General features: G+C 50.9%; 6 protein-coding genes across 6 annotated transcripts; 5 read left to right on the top strand and 1 right to left on the bottom strand.

Annotated features, from left to right (window-relative positions):
* Positions 1 to 47: 47 nt before the first annotated feature.
* On the top strand, positions 48 to 6,751 carry CC1G_01700 (hypothetical protein; the record flags this gene model as incomplete). Its single annotated transcript, XM_001828968.2, has 16 exons — positions 48 to 102; positions 210 to 583; positions 633 to 787; positions 838 to 1,141; positions 1,191 to 1,410; positions 1,462 to 1,553; positions 1,601 to 2,201; positions 2,257 to 4,680; positions 4,724 to 5,108; positions 5,162 to 5,417; positions 5,467 to 5,648; positions 5,707 to 5,866; positions 5,915 to 5,987; positions 6,041 to 6,381; positions 6,437 to 6,670; positions 6,710 to 6,751. 16 exons carry the CDS (start codon positions 48 to 50, stop codon positions 6,749 to 6,751), a joined length of 5,898 nt encoding a protein of 1,965 aa, XP_001829020.2.
* A 567-nt stretch (positions 6,752 to 7,318) lies between these two features.
* On the top strand, positions 7,319 to 9,629 carry CC1G_01699 (hypothetical protein; the record flags this gene model as incomplete). Its single annotated transcript, XM_001828967.2, has 9 exons — positions 7,319 to 7,384; positions 7,446 to 7,634; positions 7,743 to 8,009; positions 8,060 to 8,154; positions 8,201 to 8,534; positions 8,591 to 8,806; positions 8,861 to 8,884; positions 8,937 to 9,171; positions 9,223 to 9,629. The coding sequence occupies 9 exons, from the start codon at positions 7,319 to 7,321 to the stop codon at positions 9,627 to 9,629; spliced, it is 1,833 nt and encodes a 610-aa protein (XP_001829019.2).
* Positions 9,630 to 9,838: 209 nt separating this feature from the next.
* CC1G_13687 (STE/STE11 protein kinase) lies at positions 9,839 to 14,152 on the bottom strand (the record flags this gene model as incomplete). Its single annotated transcript, XM_002912109.1, has 5 exons — positions 9,839 to 10,142; positions 10,193 to 10,493; positions 10,545 to 12,199; positions 12,250 to 12,510; positions 12,561 to 14,152. The coding sequence occupies 5 exons, from the start codon at positions 14,150 to 14,152 to the stop codon at positions 9,839 to 9,841; spliced, it is 4,113 nt and encodes a 1,370-aa protein (XP_002912155.1).
* A 345-nt stretch (positions 14,153 to 14,497) lies between these two features.
* On the top strand, positions 14,498 to 15,980 carry CC1G_01696 (developmentally regulated GTP-binding protein; the record flags this gene model as incomplete). Its single annotated transcript, XM_001828964.2, has 14 exons — positions 14,498 to 14,507; positions 14,560 to 14,573; positions 14,629 to 14,677; positions 14,728 to 14,840; positions 14,894 to 14,962; positions 15,016 to 15,127; positions 15,183 to 15,334; positions 15,390 to 15,408; positions 15,468 to 15,518; positions 15,571 to 15,608; positions 15,658 to 15,691; positions 15,747 to 15,773; positions 15,827 to 15,873; positions 15,927 to 15,980. The coding sequence occupies 14 exons, from the start codon at positions 14,498 to 14,500 to the stop codon at positions 15,978 to 15,980; spliced, it is 789 nt and encodes a 262-aa protein (XP_001829016.2).
* A 1,033-nt stretch (positions 15,981 to 17,013) lies between these two features.
* Positions 17,014 to 18,525, top strand: CC1G_13686 (hypothetical protein; the record flags this gene model as incomplete). The annotated part of the gene is made up of 6 exons (XM_002912108.1): positions 17,014 to 17,243; positions 17,297 to 17,409; positions 17,476 to 17,502; positions 17,569 to 17,693; positions 17,761 to 17,845; positions 17,903 to 18,525. 6 exons carry the CDS (start codon positions 17,014 to 17,016, stop codon positions 18,523 to 18,525), a joined length of 1,203 nt encoding a protein of 400 aa, XP_002912154.1.
* Positions 18,526 to 18,630: 105 nt separating this feature from the next.
* Positions 18,631 to 19,793, top strand: CC1G_13685 (UPS1). Its single transcript, XM_002912107.1, has 4 exons — positions 18,631 to 18,788; positions 18,848 to 19,165; positions 19,220 to 19,328; positions 19,392 to 19,793. Exons 1-4 carry the CDS (start codon positions 18,757 to 18,759, stop codon positions 19,617 to 19,619), a joined length of 687 nt encoding a protein of 228 aa, XP_002912153.1. The 5' UTR covers positions 18,631 to 18,756; the 3' UTR covers positions 19,620 to 19,793.
* Positions 19,794 to 19,869: the final 76 nt, after the last annotated feature.

The raw sequence follows: 19,869 nt of genomic DNA, 5'->3' as shown, positions 1-19,869 counted from the left end.
TCGTTGGAGCGGGGCCAGCCCATTTTCAGGCCTCTCACTCAGGCACGATGGACGAGCTTCTCCACCACTGTCTACGAGAGCTTTCTTTCGATGGCGACCTCGGTAAGTCTTTGGCATCATGTGATACCCTGGACGACGAGGAGCAGAGAGTTCGAACCTCGCTCTCAACATCTTTTCTCTGGTTTCTGACTCTTGAAAAACAATTGCAGGTTGCGATGCGTCAAGATTGAAAGACTTTATCATCGGATTCTACTCCCACTCGGACAACCCCACTATTCAGAATGCCGACGATGCCTTCTGTTCCTTCGTTTGGTCCTTGGTAGTCCAACATCCTACCGTCGTTGTCGGTCTCATTCCGGAGGGTGTGACTTCTGAAGTCTGGGTCGCACCGCAAACGAGTGCCAAACGGAAGGCGAAGGCGTCTGGTCAAGAACATGTTGAAACTACTCCTGCACGACTGGAACCTATCCCAAATGCACGGACGGCGCCTCTGGAAGAATTGAAGAACTTGTACGGAGATAGGCTTAGGGTAGCTTTGGATCCAGATGCTATCTTTGCAGGGATTACAGGGTCACACATACGAGTGAGTCGAATTGAGATTCCAGGTGAATGATATTTATCGCTCTTTACAGACGCCCAAGTTGAGCGCCATGGTGTACACCGCCTTGCAAATCATCACTCGAGGCCGCGACGAAGGTGTAACGGTTGTGGAGTTGGGCCAAAAGACCAAGTACGACCAAAAGACGTGTTTCTACCTCGTCCGTCAATTGACGGAAATGGACCTCGTGTATGTTGTTATTATCTTGACAGGGGCCGTCGCCTTACCTTCTTTTCCAGAGTCAAGGTTCGACGTGGTGGAGTCGGAACACACTTCTGCATCCATAAGCATTTCTACGACAGAAGCCCGTCATGGAAAGCAATCAGAGAGGAAGAGAACAGAGCCAAAGAAGCAGAGAACATCAAAGAGTCATTCCCCGACATTGAAGAGGACGAAGAGATGAGCGTGGCCCCAAGCCTCGACTTCACGCCCATCGACAGTCGACACCTGTCGAGTTTACCATTAGTCAAGGCCCGAGTTGTCAAGTTACTCAAGGCGTCAAAGAATCAAATACACGCATCTAATAACATGCTCCTTACACTGGTAAATCCCCAGTTATCGGTTCGGGACGGCGGCCTGACTTTCGATCCAGGGCTTTTCCAATCCAAGCAAGACTGACCGCCGTTTCTTCCAAAGCCGCATTCGGGAGCTGATCCAACAAGGGGTCATCGAGAAGATCCTTGTGCCAAGCAGCCGGAAGAAGGCGAACGGAACCTCAGTAAAATGTTTCCGCCTGGTCAGTGAAGGAGCGAGCAACGAAATCGAGGGAGCCATTGTCGTTGGGGCGGACGAGAAGGAAGACGAACTCGCTGGTGAGTCGCGTAACAGTCTGAGACTGAGCGTTGTCTGAACATAGTCGCAAGATGAGGAGGCGGGTGTCAAGTTCAACGTCACCATTCACAAGCAAATCATCGATCTTTTGGAAGAGGCGGGGCCTACTGGCATGACTTTGAATGTATGGAAGTCATCCACCCACTCTACTCGAAACTGACCTTGTTATAGGATTTGTCCCGCGCCCTAAACAACTTTGACAAGCGGACCATTGAGTTGCTTCTCACCCGAGCAGAACGATCGCAACCACCCAAACATCTTGCTGACCTTGGCATAGCAGCGCTGATGGAGACCAATGGACGGGAGCGACGACACCGATACTTTACCGTCTCAGCATACCAGAAACTAGTCGCTACGGAGCAGTTTGACAAATCTGCAGCTGGCTATCACAACGTTGATATATCTCAACAAGGCGAATTTCTGGACGCATCCGCTGAAGCATTTTACGACGATCCCTCCGAATTGCACCGCTTCCAAGATACTTTCACTCGGCCAGCGAAGACTGGGAAGGCTGCTAAGCGCCAATACAAAAACCCGATTCTCCCAGACGGGACAGTCAAACAGGGTCGGCCTCGAAAGAAACCTCTGGAAGACTCCAAGCCGGCTCCCAAGGCTAAAGGGAAGAGGCGCAAGAAGAGCCCTTCACCGACGAATGATCTCGAGGACGCTGTAGACCAGAATCTGGTTGACGATGATTCCAAACGTCCCAGGAAACGTACTCGAATGCAAGATGTTGATGCGGTTTCAACTGATGTCGGAAGTACAGCCCTTGGTATGCATTCACTTATCCTGTATGCGTCCGTGAGCTGATCAGGCCTCCCACTTAGGGAAATCCCCAGTCCCTGTCTCAACAGCGAGAAATGAGGAACCCTTTGAATCAGCGCCAGCCCCACGAAAGCGTGGGCGCCCTCCCAAAAGAAAGGCAGAAAACGTAGATAACCCAATCTCCGCAAAGCGTACTCGTGGCGTCCAAGGACCGATGGTAGAGGGCCCCACATCAGAAATATCAGAACACCCTGAACACACCGCGATTCCTGTAACCGATGACCTTGCGACCCAACATAATGGCGCTCACCCTGTTCCTGAGACCTCTCCTTCCCCTCCAAGGGAGTCGACAAATCCTCCGCCTGTGGAGCTCACCATCATCGAACCAGCTCCTGCTGCCGAACCACCCGCTATTGAACCTTCCTCTGCCGCGATATCGCAAGCTTCGCCGCTCCCTCCATCGAACTCTTCGCCCACCGTCCAGTCTCAATTTAACACTCCTGGATCTAGCCGGGGGCGAGTCAATGTGTCCCACCTTCGCCGCGAAAACGAAATCTTGCGGGTGATTGAGGAAGCTGGTGGTATTGTCAACATTCAAACGAAGGAATTCTACGAAGCTCATATGGCTTTGTTGGAGACACTGGCGAAAGGTGGCGAGCCTACCAGCGCCCCTGTTGGAACGAGGACGGACAAGAGAACCGCCACGTTGACCATCGACTCGCTGGAACGGAAGGGTAAAGTGAAGCAACTCAAAACGTCCATTGCCACGCATACTGGTTTGAATAAACCTGCCACTGTGGTTTACCTACCTGACGTGAGCAGAGAGCAGTTGAATTCCTTTCTTGCCGATATCGCCCGCACTTCGCAGCCCGCAATAACCCCTTCTACTTCAGCGGTCAAGATTGCAGAGCCTCTGGAATATGGTGCTGATCCCAGCTCGTCATCACGAGGCATACTCCCCCTCCAATTGCTTCAAATGGAACAACCTGCGGAGAACAAGAAGGAAAGATGGAGCAAGAATGTGGCCCGAGCAACCCAACTATTCAAACACGACGATGCTACCATTCGTGACATACTCTTGTCAGAGAGGACGACAGTTGGCCAACTGTATGGATTCATCGTGGGAAAAGCAGCCAGGGCCAAAGAGTTCCATTTATTGACAATGCAACTCTTCGAGTCGAATTCTCAATCAGTACACATACTTCCTGAAGTTCGTATTCTCGACGTCAACTATTTCTGCCAAGATGCCCCCGTCGGGCAATATACGAAATTCGTCTCTGCTCTCGCCCACAATGACCAGCTCACCAGCTTCTTCCAACAACCGGGAGGACAAGAGACCTTGGTGAAGGATTTACCGCAAGACCTCCACGCGATGCTTCAAGTCGGTCGATCTCGTTCGCGGTCGCGAATCCTCGATACACTCCAGTTTCTCCGACAACTGCAATTGGTCGTTCCGATGAAGCCTTCAACGGGGGAGAATCCTTTCGTCACCTGTGCAGCTCGCGGCGAGCATCCGAGCGCTTTTGAGTTTTACACCGACGACGATTGGACCCCAAGCACGCCACATGCTGCCCCGACATACTGGTACTTTAATACGCAAGCCCCTATTCACTTATGGCACACCTCGGAGTTGAATCCCCCACTTTGGAAAGTTGTTCCGACCTCCGATGTTGCGACCGCTCGCTTGTTCTGGGACGAGCTACAATCCGCATCTAGTGACGCCCTCCGCCTTGATTCCCTCGCCGGTGGTGCTGCTTCCGAGACTCCGTCGACCAGCGTAAGCATCGGGCGTTCGCTGCGCAGAGCGGTCTCCTGGAACGCTGGATATGTGCTCACTTGGCACCAGATGAAATTCTTGGAAAAATCGGTAGACATCGCAACAGGTTCTACTATCCTGGACGACGCCGACCGAAATGCACAATTGCAACGGCTGAGCTGGGTGACCAGTGCCCCTCTCGAGGTTATCGAACAACATCTGAAGTCCGCTTCAAGCAAGCTGCAGGGCCAGAAGGAGAAGATTCGGTCGAAGAACAAAGAGCTGAAGCGCCTGAAGCGACTTGCCGAGGGCCGTTCTTCCATTGTCAAGAAAGCGGAAGAGGCCAAAGCCCATAGGGAGCAAGAGTGGAATGCTCTCATTGAGCGTTTACACCCAGGCGATATTCCACCTGCCGCTGCAATGCGTGTTGACCGAGTTCGAACTCGGTTCATGCAGACAGGTACCCGCGATTTCCAAAAATGGGAAAGAGAGGTTTTGGACGCCCTTCGGGAAGCAGAACTTGCGACAAGCAAGATACTCAAAGTTCCAACCAAACGGGTGGTTCCTGTTAGACCCGCTGTTCCCAGCTCTTCGTTGATGGGTATTCAAGCCCTACCTCCGACATCCGCTGTATCAGCCAGCATCCAGTTACTTATCCAGCAGCAACAACCTTTGTTGGACCAAGGGCTCTACAAGAGGAAATCCAAGTCGAAGAAGAAGGCCGAAGAAGGTAAGGTTTCCCGTTTCATATGTGAAGCGCTTCGCTGATGCAGTTTCAGATGAGGGGTCGCCAGAGGGCGAGAAGAAAGGGCTTCGAAGGCAACGGTTCCAGTGGAACAAAGACTTTGACGAACTCGCTCAGGATGCGTCAGTCATCATCCGAGCACGATGTCGAAGTCAATCACGATTGGATTGGACGGCACTTGAACAAGTTTTCCCTGCGGTTCCAAGGAATACGGTCAGACAACGTCTGTCCAACCTTAGGGAGATTCCTGGGAACGACTCCTACTTGCGACGTTTGGAAGATCGGTGGTATGAACTTTGGGTGAAACATCGTGGGACTGACGAACTCCCCGACGAGCACCCAGACAGTCCAAGCAATTTCGAGTTGATACATCATATCGAATTCCTGAGAAACCATGTTGACAAGAATGCTTTGTAAGTACTCGCCTCTCAACGACCTCAAATGCATTCACCAACTCCCGCTACAGGAGAATCGGTTTTGGACAAGAGAAGAGTTCGCTCACAACAATCATTCCCAACAGCGTTGATCAGCTATTTGGTTATTATCATGTGTTGGAAGACATCCCCGGGACCACTACGTTTGATTTCGTTTGGAATGCAGCAGTCGAGGAAGGAAGAGAGAAGCGGCTTCTGAATTTACCTTTCACCCGGGATCTCGACTCTCTTCCGCACCAAACCACTCAAGATCCCGACCATATACTGCTTGGAGAAGCAGCTCTCAAGGTGATACCGTTTTCACTATTGTAATTTTCAATCTGTTGACCTCAGCCAGATGGTGATGGGCTCGCCGCCCGAAACGTATGATTGCGACGTTGCCTCAACGCTTTTACGAAGCGTAGGGGACGACATCGTATCAACAGCAACGCAAAATCTTCTTGGGAGGGGCGTCTTGTCGAAGTCGCAGCGTGATCCAATGAAACAAAAGCCTGGCCGACAACTCAAAATATCTGATAGGTTGGCAGTCATTTCAGTTACTGGATAACGGCTGCTCATTTAAGTGCCCCGCCTCTAGTAATCAAAATGCGATAGGTGGCAGCATTCCCAGAGACACTTATCAAGACGCAACATCTTTGCTGGAATCTGTGCACACCATCGGTGACTGGCGAGAGTGGCCTCTTACGGCGACGGACGGCGACGCGATTACCTTGATCCATCTTGTCGCTGAAAATCAGGTAAGGGTATTCTTGTGCCCAATCCAGCCCGTATTTATACCCCATCAGGTCCAGTTCAAAATTGATACGACTCATGCTCAAGCTGCGCGGGAGGGGCTGGATTGGAACAGCAAGAGAGCTGGTGAGTGGCCCCGTATTTCTCAACCTCTCCGGCGAGAGCTGAAGATTTCATAGATGATGACCAAATTGAAACGTCGATCTTGACAAAATACACGGTCGCCCTCCCAGAGTTGGTTTCGTCTCCCGAGCAACCGCTGAACGAACTTGATATTGACGAGAACGCGGCAATGGACCTATCCCACTCGGCCGCACCCCATGGAACCAACGGAGAAGGGTCGCCCGCTTGCTGCCGCAGATCCAGTGAACGTGGTGTTGTCGACTGCCATCAATGCTTGAGGGACTCCAGGCATATGGTTGAGGAGCAACTCAACGATGAGCAGAAACTAGGGCTCTCCCGATTGCTTATGTACGTAAGGGATGCAGGGAAAGAAGGACGCTCCAAGGACAGCCTCAAGGTATCTCATCTTGGAAACATGATGTCCTGTTGATCTTGGCTAAATCCTTGCACAGATACCGGGCTTGGATGATGTCGAAGCTTCCGTATTATTGCAAAAGGCAACTGACTGCGAGGTGCCTCTACTTTATTGGGTTGGCTATACGGCGTTGAGAATTGTCGCGGCCGAATTCATCTCAGGGTGGACGGTAGTGACCTCTGAACAGCCTCGGGAGCTGACATTCCCGCGACGATGGTTGAGTATCCACGGTGTCAAGATACCGGACTTTTGGCAAGCAGCGTTGCGAGCAGTGTGTAATGTGGTTGTTTTCAGGCCAGGAATCTCCCAGGTAAATATTCAGCTCCGTGCTGGACTGTCGTTCTTGGACTGAGTGATCCTCCACAGGCAGAAATACGATGGCGCCTGCGGGCTGTCTATGACCGACAAGAGATCCATGAGGTGCTTAGCTACATGCAGTTAGAAGGGTATCTCAGTTTGCGACGGGAAGTGCCCACAGAACCTTGGTGGTGCGCCTCAGCGCCGTTGGATGATGAAGAGGAGAAGAGTGCCTTTTGGTTCGTTGGTGATAAGTGTTGGTATCAAATGTAAAGTATCAGAAGCTCGGATGGACAATAAAAGCCATTGTTGTATTAAGGTTATGGGGGCACTGAGATGAGTGGCCTGTTGCCACACGACGGGAGTGGATAGTGTGTGAGCGAATGATGGCAGGTTCGCAACGACTAATTGTTGCGATTCCTGGAACTCGGAGACACTAGTCTCCTTTCCTTTCCCCTTCATCTTTCATATTTCTCGCTCTCCTTTCTTTATTACTTTCTTCATTTCTTCATTTGCTCGGCTGGACCGTCCACTGTGAACGTAGCCTGCTTCAAGCTCTGTTCAGTCAAGGCGTCAGCGACGTGCAGCCCCAGTGGCATTTCCTTTGATTTCAAGAGGCATAATGAAGTTCCAACAGCCATGGCAAGGGACTAATTCTGGTCAATTCTCCGGGAAACTCAGAGCTATGGTATGTATGAGCCGCGTCGTGGACGATGTCGAGACTGAAGTACTGACTCCTCGTCATTTAGTGGGATAAGATTACGTTCTCTCGTCTTACAATCTTTTATTTCGCTTTCACTATTATCCATTTTGCCATCCAATTTTCTCTTCAAATTCGTGCCTTCACTATCAACGCCGAAGCTGCCTACTTTTTGGATCACATCCTGGAGGAGGGGAATGCAAAGTCTACAAGCCTCCCGTTCCAAACGAAGAGCACTGTCAGTCTGTGCACCTGGGTTTCCAACAACCTTAATCTCGACGTGGAGACCTGCAAAGTCGTGTGGTCCGGGGATAATGCAGCCACAGATTCACAAGTGCGACTTCAGGAACGGCCGCCTTCCGCGGAGTATCCCAGTTCTTTCGCTTCAACGTCTAGCAAGCCGTCAGTGTCCACGACGACCATATTCGTTCGTCCTGTTTCGACCGCTCCCCAACCAACTGGCGCTATTGAAGACGATAACGACGACGACGACGACGACAATGACGATGGCGACAATGATGTGGATGAGGACGAGGACGATGGGGGCATCGACAGGCCTCGAGTACCCGTCGTCAGCAACCAGGCAACCACGAGGAATAGCCTGGGGGCCACTGTACGTTAGCCTTCCTTTGACCCAGTGGACAGATCCTGACGTTTCGCTAGCAAATGTACAAGCGCGAGCATTCAATTATTCTGGACGGAGAGACGGTGACGTTGAGCGATACCTGTCTTGACGCGCTCAACTGGCCTGCTTCACAGTAAGTCCTATACAGCGACAACTATCCGGTTTCTCATCTTTCCCAGGCTCCACAACACCAAGCGTGAAGATATTGTCTTTATCGCCTTCCAATTCTGGGTCCTTGGAATGTCTTTCATCGCCCTCCTCAACGAATCTATTCCTCATATTTTGGCGTCCCTTCTCACACATGTCATGGTAACTGCTTGGGTATCCTTCCAGGTTACTCAAACAGAGATCTTCCGCCGGAACTTCAACCGTATCATCACCAATGGCGCTTGCCGGGGAACCAATCTCCTCCCCGATTTCTGGAAAGCGCGAGCTCTCGCAGAGTATCCAAGCTTGGCCTTACATGCTGTCGCTCTCATTGTTTCATGCGTTCTTACCTGGAAATTGGTCAAGGTGAGCTTGTACTCGCAATGTCCTAAATATAGATCTGTGCTCATGGAGACGCGCAGTTGTACGGATGGCAAACCTTCAAGCGGGTTGGAGCATCGCTCAAGATCAACCGCATCTACAAGATCATGTTGATCCTCAGCGTCACCATTCAGCTCTCATTGTTCTTCATGTTGACAACTGTCTGCTTGTGGATCGACCAGCTCTTCAATAGCGCTATCGGAGACATCGCCAGTTTCACCACCTTGTACAAGGTGTCTTCCTTCATTACCCTTGCAGTATGTCAGAATAATCCTCGCTGTGACCTTGTGTACTGATTACCTTGATTTCAGCTTCTGGTCCCGTGGCTTATGATGGTTCGTACATGCAATGACTACATACCCTCCAAACATACTGATTGAGCGCCAGGGGTGGTTTGCCGTTCGACGTGAACTTCGCCTTCCAATGTTCTTTTTCCTGGTTCTTTCTATTCTTTACCTCACCGGCTGGGGCGTTATGTTTTTCTCGACCACCTTCCGCTGGACCTTTGTCACCTGGAGGTTCTTTGCCGTCATGGCCAGCGCCTCCGTCTTCCTCACTTGCGTGTCCTTTATCTTTGGGATCATCTGTCGCTTCAATTTCGGCAAAGGACTGCTGAAGTACCGTGAGTACGCTGCGAATTCTACCTAACAAGTTGCTCATATTCTCTCTGCAGTTGACGCAAACGACTCGGTCGTTGAAGATGACCGCTCGTCCGTTTGGAACGAGAAACGGGACCTTGAGCATTACCCGTTCCCCTCGGTGGAGTCCTTGGTTCCTACCTTCAGCTCTGCGTACGGTTCCCAAGACCACTATGTGCAAGGCCCCACGGCTTCCCAGGGTCCCCGCTTCTTCCAGTCCAACCCAGAGCCATATGAGACCGGTCCTCCTGGACTTGCTTCTCCCCCTCGAGCTGTTACTCGAAACCTCAACGACGTCCCGCAAATGAGGCGGAGCGACAGCAGCGGAAGTGAGAAGAGCCATGCGAGCTTTGTCCGCGAAATGCAATCCCGTGGCTCAGATCACATGCGTAAGGGCAGTCAATCTTCTTCGCAATCATCCAAGCGATGGGTGATCGAGTAGATATACCTTTCTTTTCGTTTGGACCCCTGATCTTGTTCTTGACCATTGTTGTACATTGTCCCTCTCGGCGCAACTTTAACTCGTGTATTCGTACCGTGATTTGAATTATTCAGTATCCATTTCAATACAGGGGGTAAAGCAGCTGTTGTACAATACATGGTCGCATAGAGCGAAGGGGCCGAATCGTGAAGAACATAAAGTCATAAGCATCATGAGCCATTGCTGTTTGTTTCTGTTGGAACTGCCAAAGATCCATACGTAGTACTTGAGTCGCCGGAGCACTCTGATTGTGTGTCTGGTCGAGGACTCGTCGCGATCTCCAAACCATCGTCTTCTAGCGCTGCCTGGAGATCAAGCATCCATGGATGGTCCATCAACTCCTTCGCGCTTGGACGGAAGGTGGGGTCGATGGTCAAACATTGCTTGATGAAGTCGATTCCCAAAGGGCTTAACTGTCCCGGCTCTGGCAATGGAGGATGTTGAGTGGAAACACCAATGTGGAACATGATAGCCCTGAGGGAGACGTGAGTAATTGGCTTAGAAGGGGAGGGATTGACTGTTACCATTCGTTGTCGAGGTTACTCCACGGCTTCCTTCCGGTAGCACACTGCAGAATGACACAACCAAGTGACCAGATATCTGTAGCACCGTGACGCCCTCGCCTGTCGTTCTTGATCATCTCTGGCGACATATACATCGGAGTGCCGGTCAGCCCATTGCTCATCACGCCAATTCCATTCGCAGCGTTGAAGGCAGCGTCCGTGCTCCTTCGAGATCGTTGCAAAGTGTGCTGGTTCTTTGCAAGAATCTTTGCAGCTCCGAAATCGACAAATTTGATCCGGCCCAGCTGGTCCAGCAGGATGTCTGCAACAACGGTTAAAAGAGCCCGTCGAGGATGGCGAAGGTAGTACTCACTGTCGGGTTTGATATCACGATGCACGATCCCTTGTGAATGCAGGTACGACAAACCGTCCAACATCTGCACTGTGTACAGCTGGAGAATTCGCTCATCCTCGATGCGTCCATGCTCCAACAACGCGGCCAAACTTCCCCCTTGGCAATACTCCTCGAAGATGTAGACCTTGTCTCGATGGACTTCGATCCCGTAATATTCGACAACATTGGGGTGATGCAGCATTTCCATCACGCTAAGCTCGTCCTTGATCTGAGCGTAAAGGTTGGGGAGACCAGATAGTTCCTGGAACTTGATCTCTTTGACGGCCATGAGTGAGCCGGAGTCGAGGTTCATGGCCAGGTATACAGAGCCAAAAGCGCCCGCACCGATGAACCGACCTTGTTGCCACCGAATAGAGATGTTGGAACTGGAGGAGGCTAGGAAGACAAGCGATCGGTCTTCGAGCTTCTCGTCGTCAAGGACCTTGCCCCTGTACTGCGGGATAACAACCGTTCGTTCCTCGAGCTCTTGCAACGCCTTTGATACCCTGTCCCAAAATTTCCGCGTGCTGCCATCCAGGTACCAACTGCCTTCTTCACCGCTAGGGCAAGGCGGGAAGTCTTCTTCATCCAAGCGAGAGTCGACGACCTTCGATCGAAGTAGCATCTCCTGCTTCTCTTTCTCCATCTTCGCCTCCATGTTGGAACGGGCTCCAAGGATGTCGAAATGGTTTATCAACAGTGACATACAGTGACCAACCTTCGCCTTGAGCAACTCGAACTGGTCGTCGGGGATATGGAGAATGTTCCGCTTGGTCCGCTGCATGATGAACTCCAAGGAATTCACCGTCCATTTGAAAGTCTTCCGGTCTGTGGGGTCGCAGTCATCGCAAATGAACGAAGCCCATGAAACTGCGAGTTTCACCAAAAGGCGGTTGAAACGAGCGAGGGACGATTTCTCCATGTACCTATGGGCATGGGCACCATGCTCTGATGCGAACAGATACCAATTGCCTAGAAGGTCTTGCGAGTTTGAAGCGCCGCGAAGTGACCTCTTGACATGGTGTACCGAGTCGACGATGGATTCCGCGAGGCGATTGGTTGCTCGAACGATCTTTCGCAATTCCCGATTGACGGAAGGAAGGTGTGCCTGAGTCTCCACCAAGCATGTCAGGTACAAGGGCTCAACCCCGCTGTTGTCATCGTCTCCCTCGACCAACTCCATGCAATCACTAAACACCTGCTTCGCGTAGTTTAGGCGACCGTATGAACCGTCGGCAATGAGGCGGATTCGACCTTCTTTCAGATCTAGGGAAATATTGGGGACAGGGACAAACATGACCCTGCCATGCCAAATGAACGGCGTATGGGGGGTGAGAACGAGAAGATAGCCGACTTCATCGGAATCGTGTAGGAGGTAGTCTGCGCTGACAGCCCGTACCCCTCCCTCCTCGCTGGCGATTTCGTCCACGTGGAACGCTTCCACGAGGATCCTTCGAATGAGGTCGGGCCGGTCGTACAGGGAGCCTGAGGCAACGATGTAGATGCTCTCCTCTTCCATCGTTTGGGTGTAAACAAGGAAGTGGTCGGTTAGGACAAGGAGATTTATCAAATGGTCCATCGCGACATCGTCGATGCTGTACTCCGCTGAGTTACTGAAGCGTTGTGTAAGAACCCTGTGGGCTGTTAACGAGACGAAAAAAGGCCTGGCAACGTTGCTTCTTACCTGGCGAAGCGCTGCAATTTCCTGTAGCGAAGACGGACACCGTCAAGGATCTTACTGTACCAATTGATGATCTGACCATCTGTCAACCTTTGGCCGGAAGTGGTAGCGTCCGATGATGCTTTTCCGCTGTTGCTCGAGGGGGCACTGGATGTAACGGGGCCACCGTTTGACTGGTTTCCAGACTGCTTATCTGACAGCGGTACACGGACTTGCGTGTCGAAGTAATTCGTGACTCGAACCATCAGTTTGTTGGTTAATGAGCTGGATCTTTGTGAGTTAGCAATGGAGGTATTAATAAATTTGGACCTCACCATAGGTGTTCCGCGACCAGACTTGAACCACCCGCGGTAAGACTCACATCGTTATAGGTGGCCCATTGCGCTTCGAGGACGTCGGTCTCCTTCAGGTATATCCCTTTGACCCCGCTCTTAAGCTTCCAATGTAGCAGCTTAAAAAACTGGGTCAATGCTTCCAAAATGGTGCTGTCGTAATCCTCGCTGATACATGGAGGTAATGCCCAATTTCCGTCTGGATCCGGGGCCAGGAAGGCTTGATATTGTCGTTTCAAAGTACAGGCAAGGCCGATGTTGAGTTTCAAGTCCTCTGTCATTTGGTCAATGATGAGGACGTCGACGTCCGGCTCTAGTTTACCGACATAATCGAGCCGCAGCCGAAGGCTAGCTTGCGCCAACTTCGTTGGAAAGGAGATTAAGGGCACCAACTCGTTTTCAAATGTCGGCAGGTTCATCTCCTTTAGTTGAGCAGCAAGGTTGACGTGGGCGTCGCGAACAGTGCCCAAAAAAGCATGGACTGTGACCAGGAAACCTTTCTCGAAGGTGCGCTGCATGGACTCCTCCTTCAACAATCGCTCGACAAAAGAGGTCCCGTCCGGATGTTCTACGGATCCCTGAGAGGTGACCGTTATCTCAGAGTTCGGGTTGGGATGATTGACGTCCAGGGAATCGCTCCCCGTCCATCGACGAAGTCGAGTGAGATGACGTTTGAGGGAAGAGAGGATAGTGAACCAGGTGTTGAGAGCGTCGCAGCGCGCTTGGAATGGTCCCTCTTGTGCCTTGGGCTTGTCGAGGTAGAATGCTTTGAGATGGGGGTACAGTGATTGGGCCACATCCAGTCGATGGAGTATGTTCGTTACTTGCTTCATGGCTGAGTTTGTCGGTGCTGCTTCGTCTTGAACGACGCGGAAATTCATGATTTCGTCGATGACACCGTCTACTATCCGTATTCTCTTTTCGTCGAGCTTCCGCTTCTCCTCCTCTATACTGCGGCCATGGAATTTGGCGCGAATCCCCAACCATATGTTCATATTGAAGTTGTTCTGTTCGTCCCCAAATGAGTCCAAGGCGACGGCTAAGCGCGTTTTCTCCGACTTCAGAACCTCCCCTGAGAGCACGGAGCTAAGCAAGCTTTGCCACTCCAACCGCCGTTGGTCCTTCTCCGTCACTGGATGAGCCATCTCGTCCATTGAACCCTCGATGATACCGTCGTTTCCTCCAATCAAAGACATATAATCTTCGTCGTCACTGGCATCCCCAACGTCGACGAGCTGGCCGAGTCCTTTGTGATAGTAGTGGCTGTCTGGATCGCTCCGGAAATCCTCCATCTCGTCAACGTAGCGATGTTCCTTCGTACGGTATCTCTTGACGAATTGAGAGTAAATGTCTTGCTTGGTATTGACGTTCGTTGGTACCTTCGAATGAGATGACTGGCGTCCTTTGAGTGAAGATCGCACACTTCTGTTCAGGTTGGACGAGGCCGATACATTGGAAGGGCCTGGAACTGGGTCGTGTTCTTCATGTTGCCAGGAAACGTTCTCGTCGTCGTCGTTTATGTCGTCACTGTCGCGTTCGGAGAGGGTGTAGAGGGTTGGGTTGTGCTTGCGCATTGTGATCAGGGTGGCCTCATCGAGGGACGATGAAGAAGACGTGAAGCCGAGAAACAATTCACAGTCTGTGATGTTCACTTTCATCAAATATTCGCACGCTCAATCAAGATTGCATTTGCCCAGAATTCAGAATTCAAAGCCTGACTCGAGACCTCCATTCACCTTCTACTTTTCCAACTGTACCTCGTAATTCAAAATGGGTATCCTAGAAAAGGCGGGTTTTCCTTTGTGATCAAATGTGCAGAATTGATAATCCTCGGTCTTTAGATCAAGCAAATCGAGGGTTGGTTCGCCGTCTATCTTCCTACCAGAATGCTAAAATGAGCTCCTCTCCCTCTAGAGGAGATGGCCCGAAGTAAGCGCTTACCCTGTCCCCTTGAAACCTGCCTAACATGTACATCCTATAGCCCAGAAGAACAAGGTTTGGCTATTCGCCTGTCTGTGACTGCGCGATCCTCTTAATTGATCCCAAGTAGGCCACAGAGTACCATCTTGGTCTGCTGAAGGCGAAGCTTGCCCGTTACCGTGAGTCAGTTGGCTTCTGGGACATTGTGCACTATATCAACTGGCTACAGGCGCGCAGCTGCTGGAACCTACCGCGAAGTCTGGTGGACAGGGAACAGGGTTTGACGTGCAAAAGTCGGGTGATGCTCGCGTCGCGTTAATTGGGTTTCCATCCGTCGGCAAGGTGCGTGGCCTTTCTTAGTTTACCACACCGCAGTAATTAAGTGTTGTGCCCAGTCGACACTCCTAAGCAAAACGACTCAAACTGCCTCGGAAGCCGCTGCCTATGAATTCACGACCTTGACTGTACGGGAGGTTACCAGCTCAGAAGGCGACGAGTGCACTCAATAATTTACTAGGCTATTCCAGGAGTTATTGAATACCAGGGAGCTCGCATCCAACTCCTCGATCTTCCTGGAATTCTTGAAGGGGCCAGTTCTGGTCGAGGCCGTGGCCGTCAAGTCGTAGCAAGTCCGTGTTCCGCTTTCCATCCCAAGTGAACGTTGTCCTGACTTGGACCCGTTAGCTGCCAAGACAGCGGACCTCATCCTCATCATGTTAGACGCGACAAAATCAGACGAACAACGCCGGTTACTGGAAATTGAACTGGATGCCGTCGGGATAAGGCTGAACAAGCAAAAACCTGACGTAGTCTTCAAGAAGAAGACAACCGGCGGAGTAATGTCTTTTCAAACGAATCGAAAGGCCTCTATCACTAACGATGACGATCTAGGTAACTATTAACACCACAGGTACACTCTGTTGTCCGCCTCCCTGCCATGGTCACCCTTCTGAAATGATCTCTCCTTAGTGAAACTCACCAAGACCGACGACAAGACGATCAGGACAATCCTAGCAGGGTGTAGGGCAATAGAACCTCAGGTCATCAGGCGCGCACTGATTAATGCTCGCAGATAAATTGCATAACTGCGATGTGATGATCAGAGAAGATGTGAGTGACAATGCTACTCGGGAAAGGGTCCTGGTCCTCACTCCTCTAGATCACTACGGATGAATTCATCGATGTGCTAATAGGTGAGGGATCACTCACACAGGCCGAAATGAGCTGCGATTGTGACCGTTTTTCAAGGAACCAGGAAATACATTCCATGCCTCTGTACGTTGACAACATGGACGCTGGATTCTTATTATTTTACTGACCATCTGCAGATGTCTACAATAAAATCGATGCAATCAGTCTAGAGCAGGTCGACAAGGTAATGAAAGAGCGGTCCTGTTTAAGTATTCGGGTACTGAGAAACCTGCTAAGATCGCTCGCCAACCCAACTCTGTTGTCATTAGCTGCGAGATGGATCTCAAGTAAGTCCATCGATCTCCATCTCGACTCAAACTTACAGATCTCGATTTCCAGCCTTGATTATCTCATAGACCGAATCTGGGAGAACCTAAACCTGGTGAAAGTGTACACCAAGAAGCGGGGATCTCATCCTGACCTGACCGATCCTATTTGCCTTCGAAAAGGCAAGTTCCCTTTTAGCTGGAGCGTAGTTTGTTACCTGACGACACCCTGCCGCAGGTGCAACAATCGAGGTAAGAATACCATTTCGGAGGTTGTTTTCCAGTCGCCGACGGAACGAAATCATCAGGATGTTTGCAATGGAGTTCACAGGTCGCTTGCGCCGAACTTCCGATATGCACTTGTTTGGTGAGTGAAATGGTTAAAATGGCGTTGTAACTGTGAAAAACTAACTTGAATGGGCCCGCTTTCAGGGTAAGATCGGATATCATGATTTTTAGGACCATTTAACCCTTTTTTCCAGGGGAAGTCCAGCAAGTTCGCCCCATATGCCCAGAAAGTCAGCCTATCACACCAGGTACAAGACGAAGATGTCGTTTCCAGTAAGTGCATGGGCAAGCTCCAAGGGACGAGTGCCTGTCGTGTGACTGATACGATTCGGGTCCATAGTTTTCACGAAGTGATGCAACGGGACGGTGTACCGATATATTTACTGTCAATCTACCTTCTTCTAGATTCACTGACAGTCCGCTCTGCCCTGTAACTCCGCAATGCGTCGACCGAGTCGGTCCTTGACCAAAGTGTCGGAAGTTAGGGGCGGGAGAAACCCCAATCGGGAAGGACGACACGTGTGATGCGTGGCTGCAATGGTTTAAACGTCCGAGAGGGATGGACCTGATGTCATTCGGAACGATTTTTTTTACGCGAGCGACCTTTTCTGAGATGAAGAGATGTCGTGGCCTAAGGACTATGTTTTGATCCCCAACAATCGCCGTGCCCCTCGTGTAACATGAATCGTCACCTGAAGTGACCCTCCTCATTGCGCCAGATTATATATAAAGGACGAGCGAGCCGCGCGTAGCAGACCCACAACTCCTCCATGACCGTCACTTACTCCAACTCAGCGGACTCCGCAAACATCGAACTCATCTTTTTAGGGACAGGCACCTCGAGTAGCCTTCCTCAGATTGCATGCATAACTCGTCCACCGGACGACCCCAAACCCCCTTGTCGGACATGCCTGTCAACACTGACACCAGCGGGCAGGAGGAATATCAGGCGGAATACCAGTGCAGCTCTGCGGGTGAAGGGAAGGGATGGACAACCTGTGTACGTGGATTGTGAACTCGGGAAACTGTGTCACTCAACCCTCTTCTCTGTAGGACCATTGTGATCGACGTTGGAAAGAACTTCCAAGCCGCAGCGCTGGAATGGTTTCCGAAATATGGCCTGCGCAAAATTGACGCATTGCTAATAACGCATGCGCACGCTGATGGTATGGCCTCGACGAAGTTGAATGCTACGAGTCTAATCACTGTTTGCTGATTTGGGCACCTCATAGCCATGAATGGGCTTGATGATCTCCGGGGTACGTCACGGTCTCAATGAAATGTTGATCTACTCTCTCTAACCCATGATTCCACCGGGGTTATAGCCTGGACACTAAGAGGCGCCATACAGAGCCACATCGACGTCTACGTCTCTGCGGACACATTTTCCGAAGTGAAACGTTCCTTTCCCTACCTCGTATCTAAAGAATTTGCCTCTGGTGGCGGCGATGTACGTATATTTTCTGGCGAGGTTGCAACCTATTTTCGTTAACCTATCCCTTCATCGATGGCCCCAGGTCCCTGAATTCCAATGGCACATAATCCAGGACCAAGTCCCATTCGAGATTGGAGACACCGGAATTAGGGTCGTTCCATTTGCAGGTGCAGGGTCCCCATACGTGTATGCTGCGGCTTGATTTGACTCTTTTTTTTCTTTAGTGCACCACGGTCGACTTTTTACTACATCCACTTCAAACGTCTGCGAACATCCTACACCTCCAGCTGCGAAGCCTGTCCCTCTGGCTGATTCACCACCCCTCCGCGTGGCTTCGCTCAGTCGCCCAGACAAAGAAGTCATCGAGAATAATCGCGCTGGCAGCGAAGTAACTCGAGAAACCGTTTACCCGTATCTGTCATTTGGATACAAGATACAGGAGAGGCTTGTTTATATCTCCGACGTTTCTCATATTCCTGAGCACGTGTGGCCGCTTCTTGAGCCAAAGGCAGACGGTCAGCGGCTCGCGGTGACAGTTCTCGACTGCTTGAGGCTGGGTCCTCATACTTCTCACTTTGGGCTAGAAGATTCTCTCAAAATGGCGAGACGAATTAATGCGACTAGAACATACCTCACAGGCTTTGGGCACGAGGTATCTCATGACGAGTATGTTCGACTGGGTGAAATCATTGGTGGAACTTCGTTCAATCTGGAAGAGCTCAGTGATTGTGAAAGACGTGGAGTAGGGCTTATTGGCAGCGAGCGGGGGCTATGGGTTCGACCGTCGCATGACGGATTGCGGGTGTTCGTTGGGGAGGAAGGGGACGTGAGGGACGAGAGCTATTAATAGATTAGACAACTTCTTAATCTGACATAATTACCCACGGTACCTTTTATGGCTCCTGGCTCGCCACGGGCTCAGCGCAGGCTTCGTGTCTCCACCCTTTGATTCATTCTATTCCCCTCAAGTCTAATCTCTTCATCCGTCGTGGCATCTCCAACGCATTCGTGAACGCCGTACAAGGCTCCGTCGCCAATCGACGTGTAATTCCTAATAACACCTGCCTTCGCTCCCACCATGAAGTTCTTTTCGCAGTCATTTTTATACGAGTACGTCTCAGGCTGACCTGTCCATTTTTTGAGCGCCACTAACGGCCAGCGATTCTCAGTGATACTTGGTCTATCGTGTCGCTAGCTTATTTTCTACGATATCCCAACCCATACGCCTCCCATGTCATCTCTTGTGACGTTATATCTCGCGAACAGACTCCAAACGGGACCCTCCTGACAACCCGGCTCATTCTCAAACGAGGCAATCTACCCCGCTGGTTCCCCAAGAACTTTGTATCCAGGGCAGAGTCGTGGCTGGTGGAGGAAAGCGAGGTGGACCCCTTCGGCAAGGTGGTGAAATGCACTACGAGAAACCTCGACAACCTCAAGGTCATGCGAGTGGAGGAAGTCGTGCAGTTCAGGCAGACCCCAGAGGAGTACGTCTTTTGCCTTGGGTGTATGCAATCCTAAAGCTCAACGAAAATATTTAGGAAAACTTTGCAGCACTCGGAGGTTAGAATAGTATCCGGGTTCGGATGGGGTCTTACCAAGCGCATTGAAAACTACGGTATCACCAAATTCAAGGCGAACCTGCAGCGGGTTAGTCCGACCGTTTCTTTGCCCTTTTTTTATTTTTTTGTGCAAATCTAACGAATTTTACAGTCTCGTGAGGGCGTTTCGCTCATTCTCGACTTGCTTCGACAATCGCGCCTGCAACCTATGGCACTTGGACACGGTGTGGGCGGTAGTCAGCTACTGCCCCACCTGGCGGAGGTTAACAGGACTCGGGAAGCCCAGCAGGAGACAATGGAAAACGAGAAACCGGAACGAAAAGGACCATGGTCTAGGCTAAGAAACTGGTGGAATCCCGCTCCACCAGCTTCTTCATGAATTCACACCGATAACTATATGATGAACAGTTGTGACGATCTTCCATACTTTCTCTTCTTTCGACCTACTTGTGAGGCGTCTCAGCGTTTCGTGTCATCGACATCACCCCCCTTCAGTACTTTTGTAGTAGTAGTCGTAATTTTCGTACAGGATACTTAGGCCAATATATGTATTAATTATCCAACCTGAGGTGAATCGCCGGAGAGTGACCGTGTCATCAACACGGGCCAATTGCCGCCGCGTCTGGTGC

This window comes from Coprinopsis cinerea (genome assembly GCF_000182895.1).
Source record: "Coprinopsis cinerea okayama7#130 chromosome 1 map unlocalized cont3.1, whole genome shotgun sequence".
Taxonomy (NCBI): domain Eukaryota; kingdom Fungi; phylum Basidiomycota; class Agaricomycetes; order Agaricales; family Psathyrellaceae; genus Coprinopsis; species Coprinopsis cinerea.
This window is presented reverse-complemented; position numbering and strand designations above follow the sequence as displayed.

Coding starts and splice junctions, on each gene's coding strand:
- CC1G_13685 (XM_002912107.1), top strand. CDS start 18,757: ATGAAGTTCTTTTCGCAGTCATTTTTATACGA. Junction 19,166..19,219: donor TTCAGGCAGACCCCAGAGGA/GTACGTCTTTTG, acceptor GAAAATATTTAG/GAAAACTTTGCAGCACTCGG. Junction 19,329..19,391: donor TCAAGGCGAACCTGCAGCGG/GTTAGTCCGACC, acceptor CGAATTTTACAG/TCTCGTGAGGGCGTTTCGCT.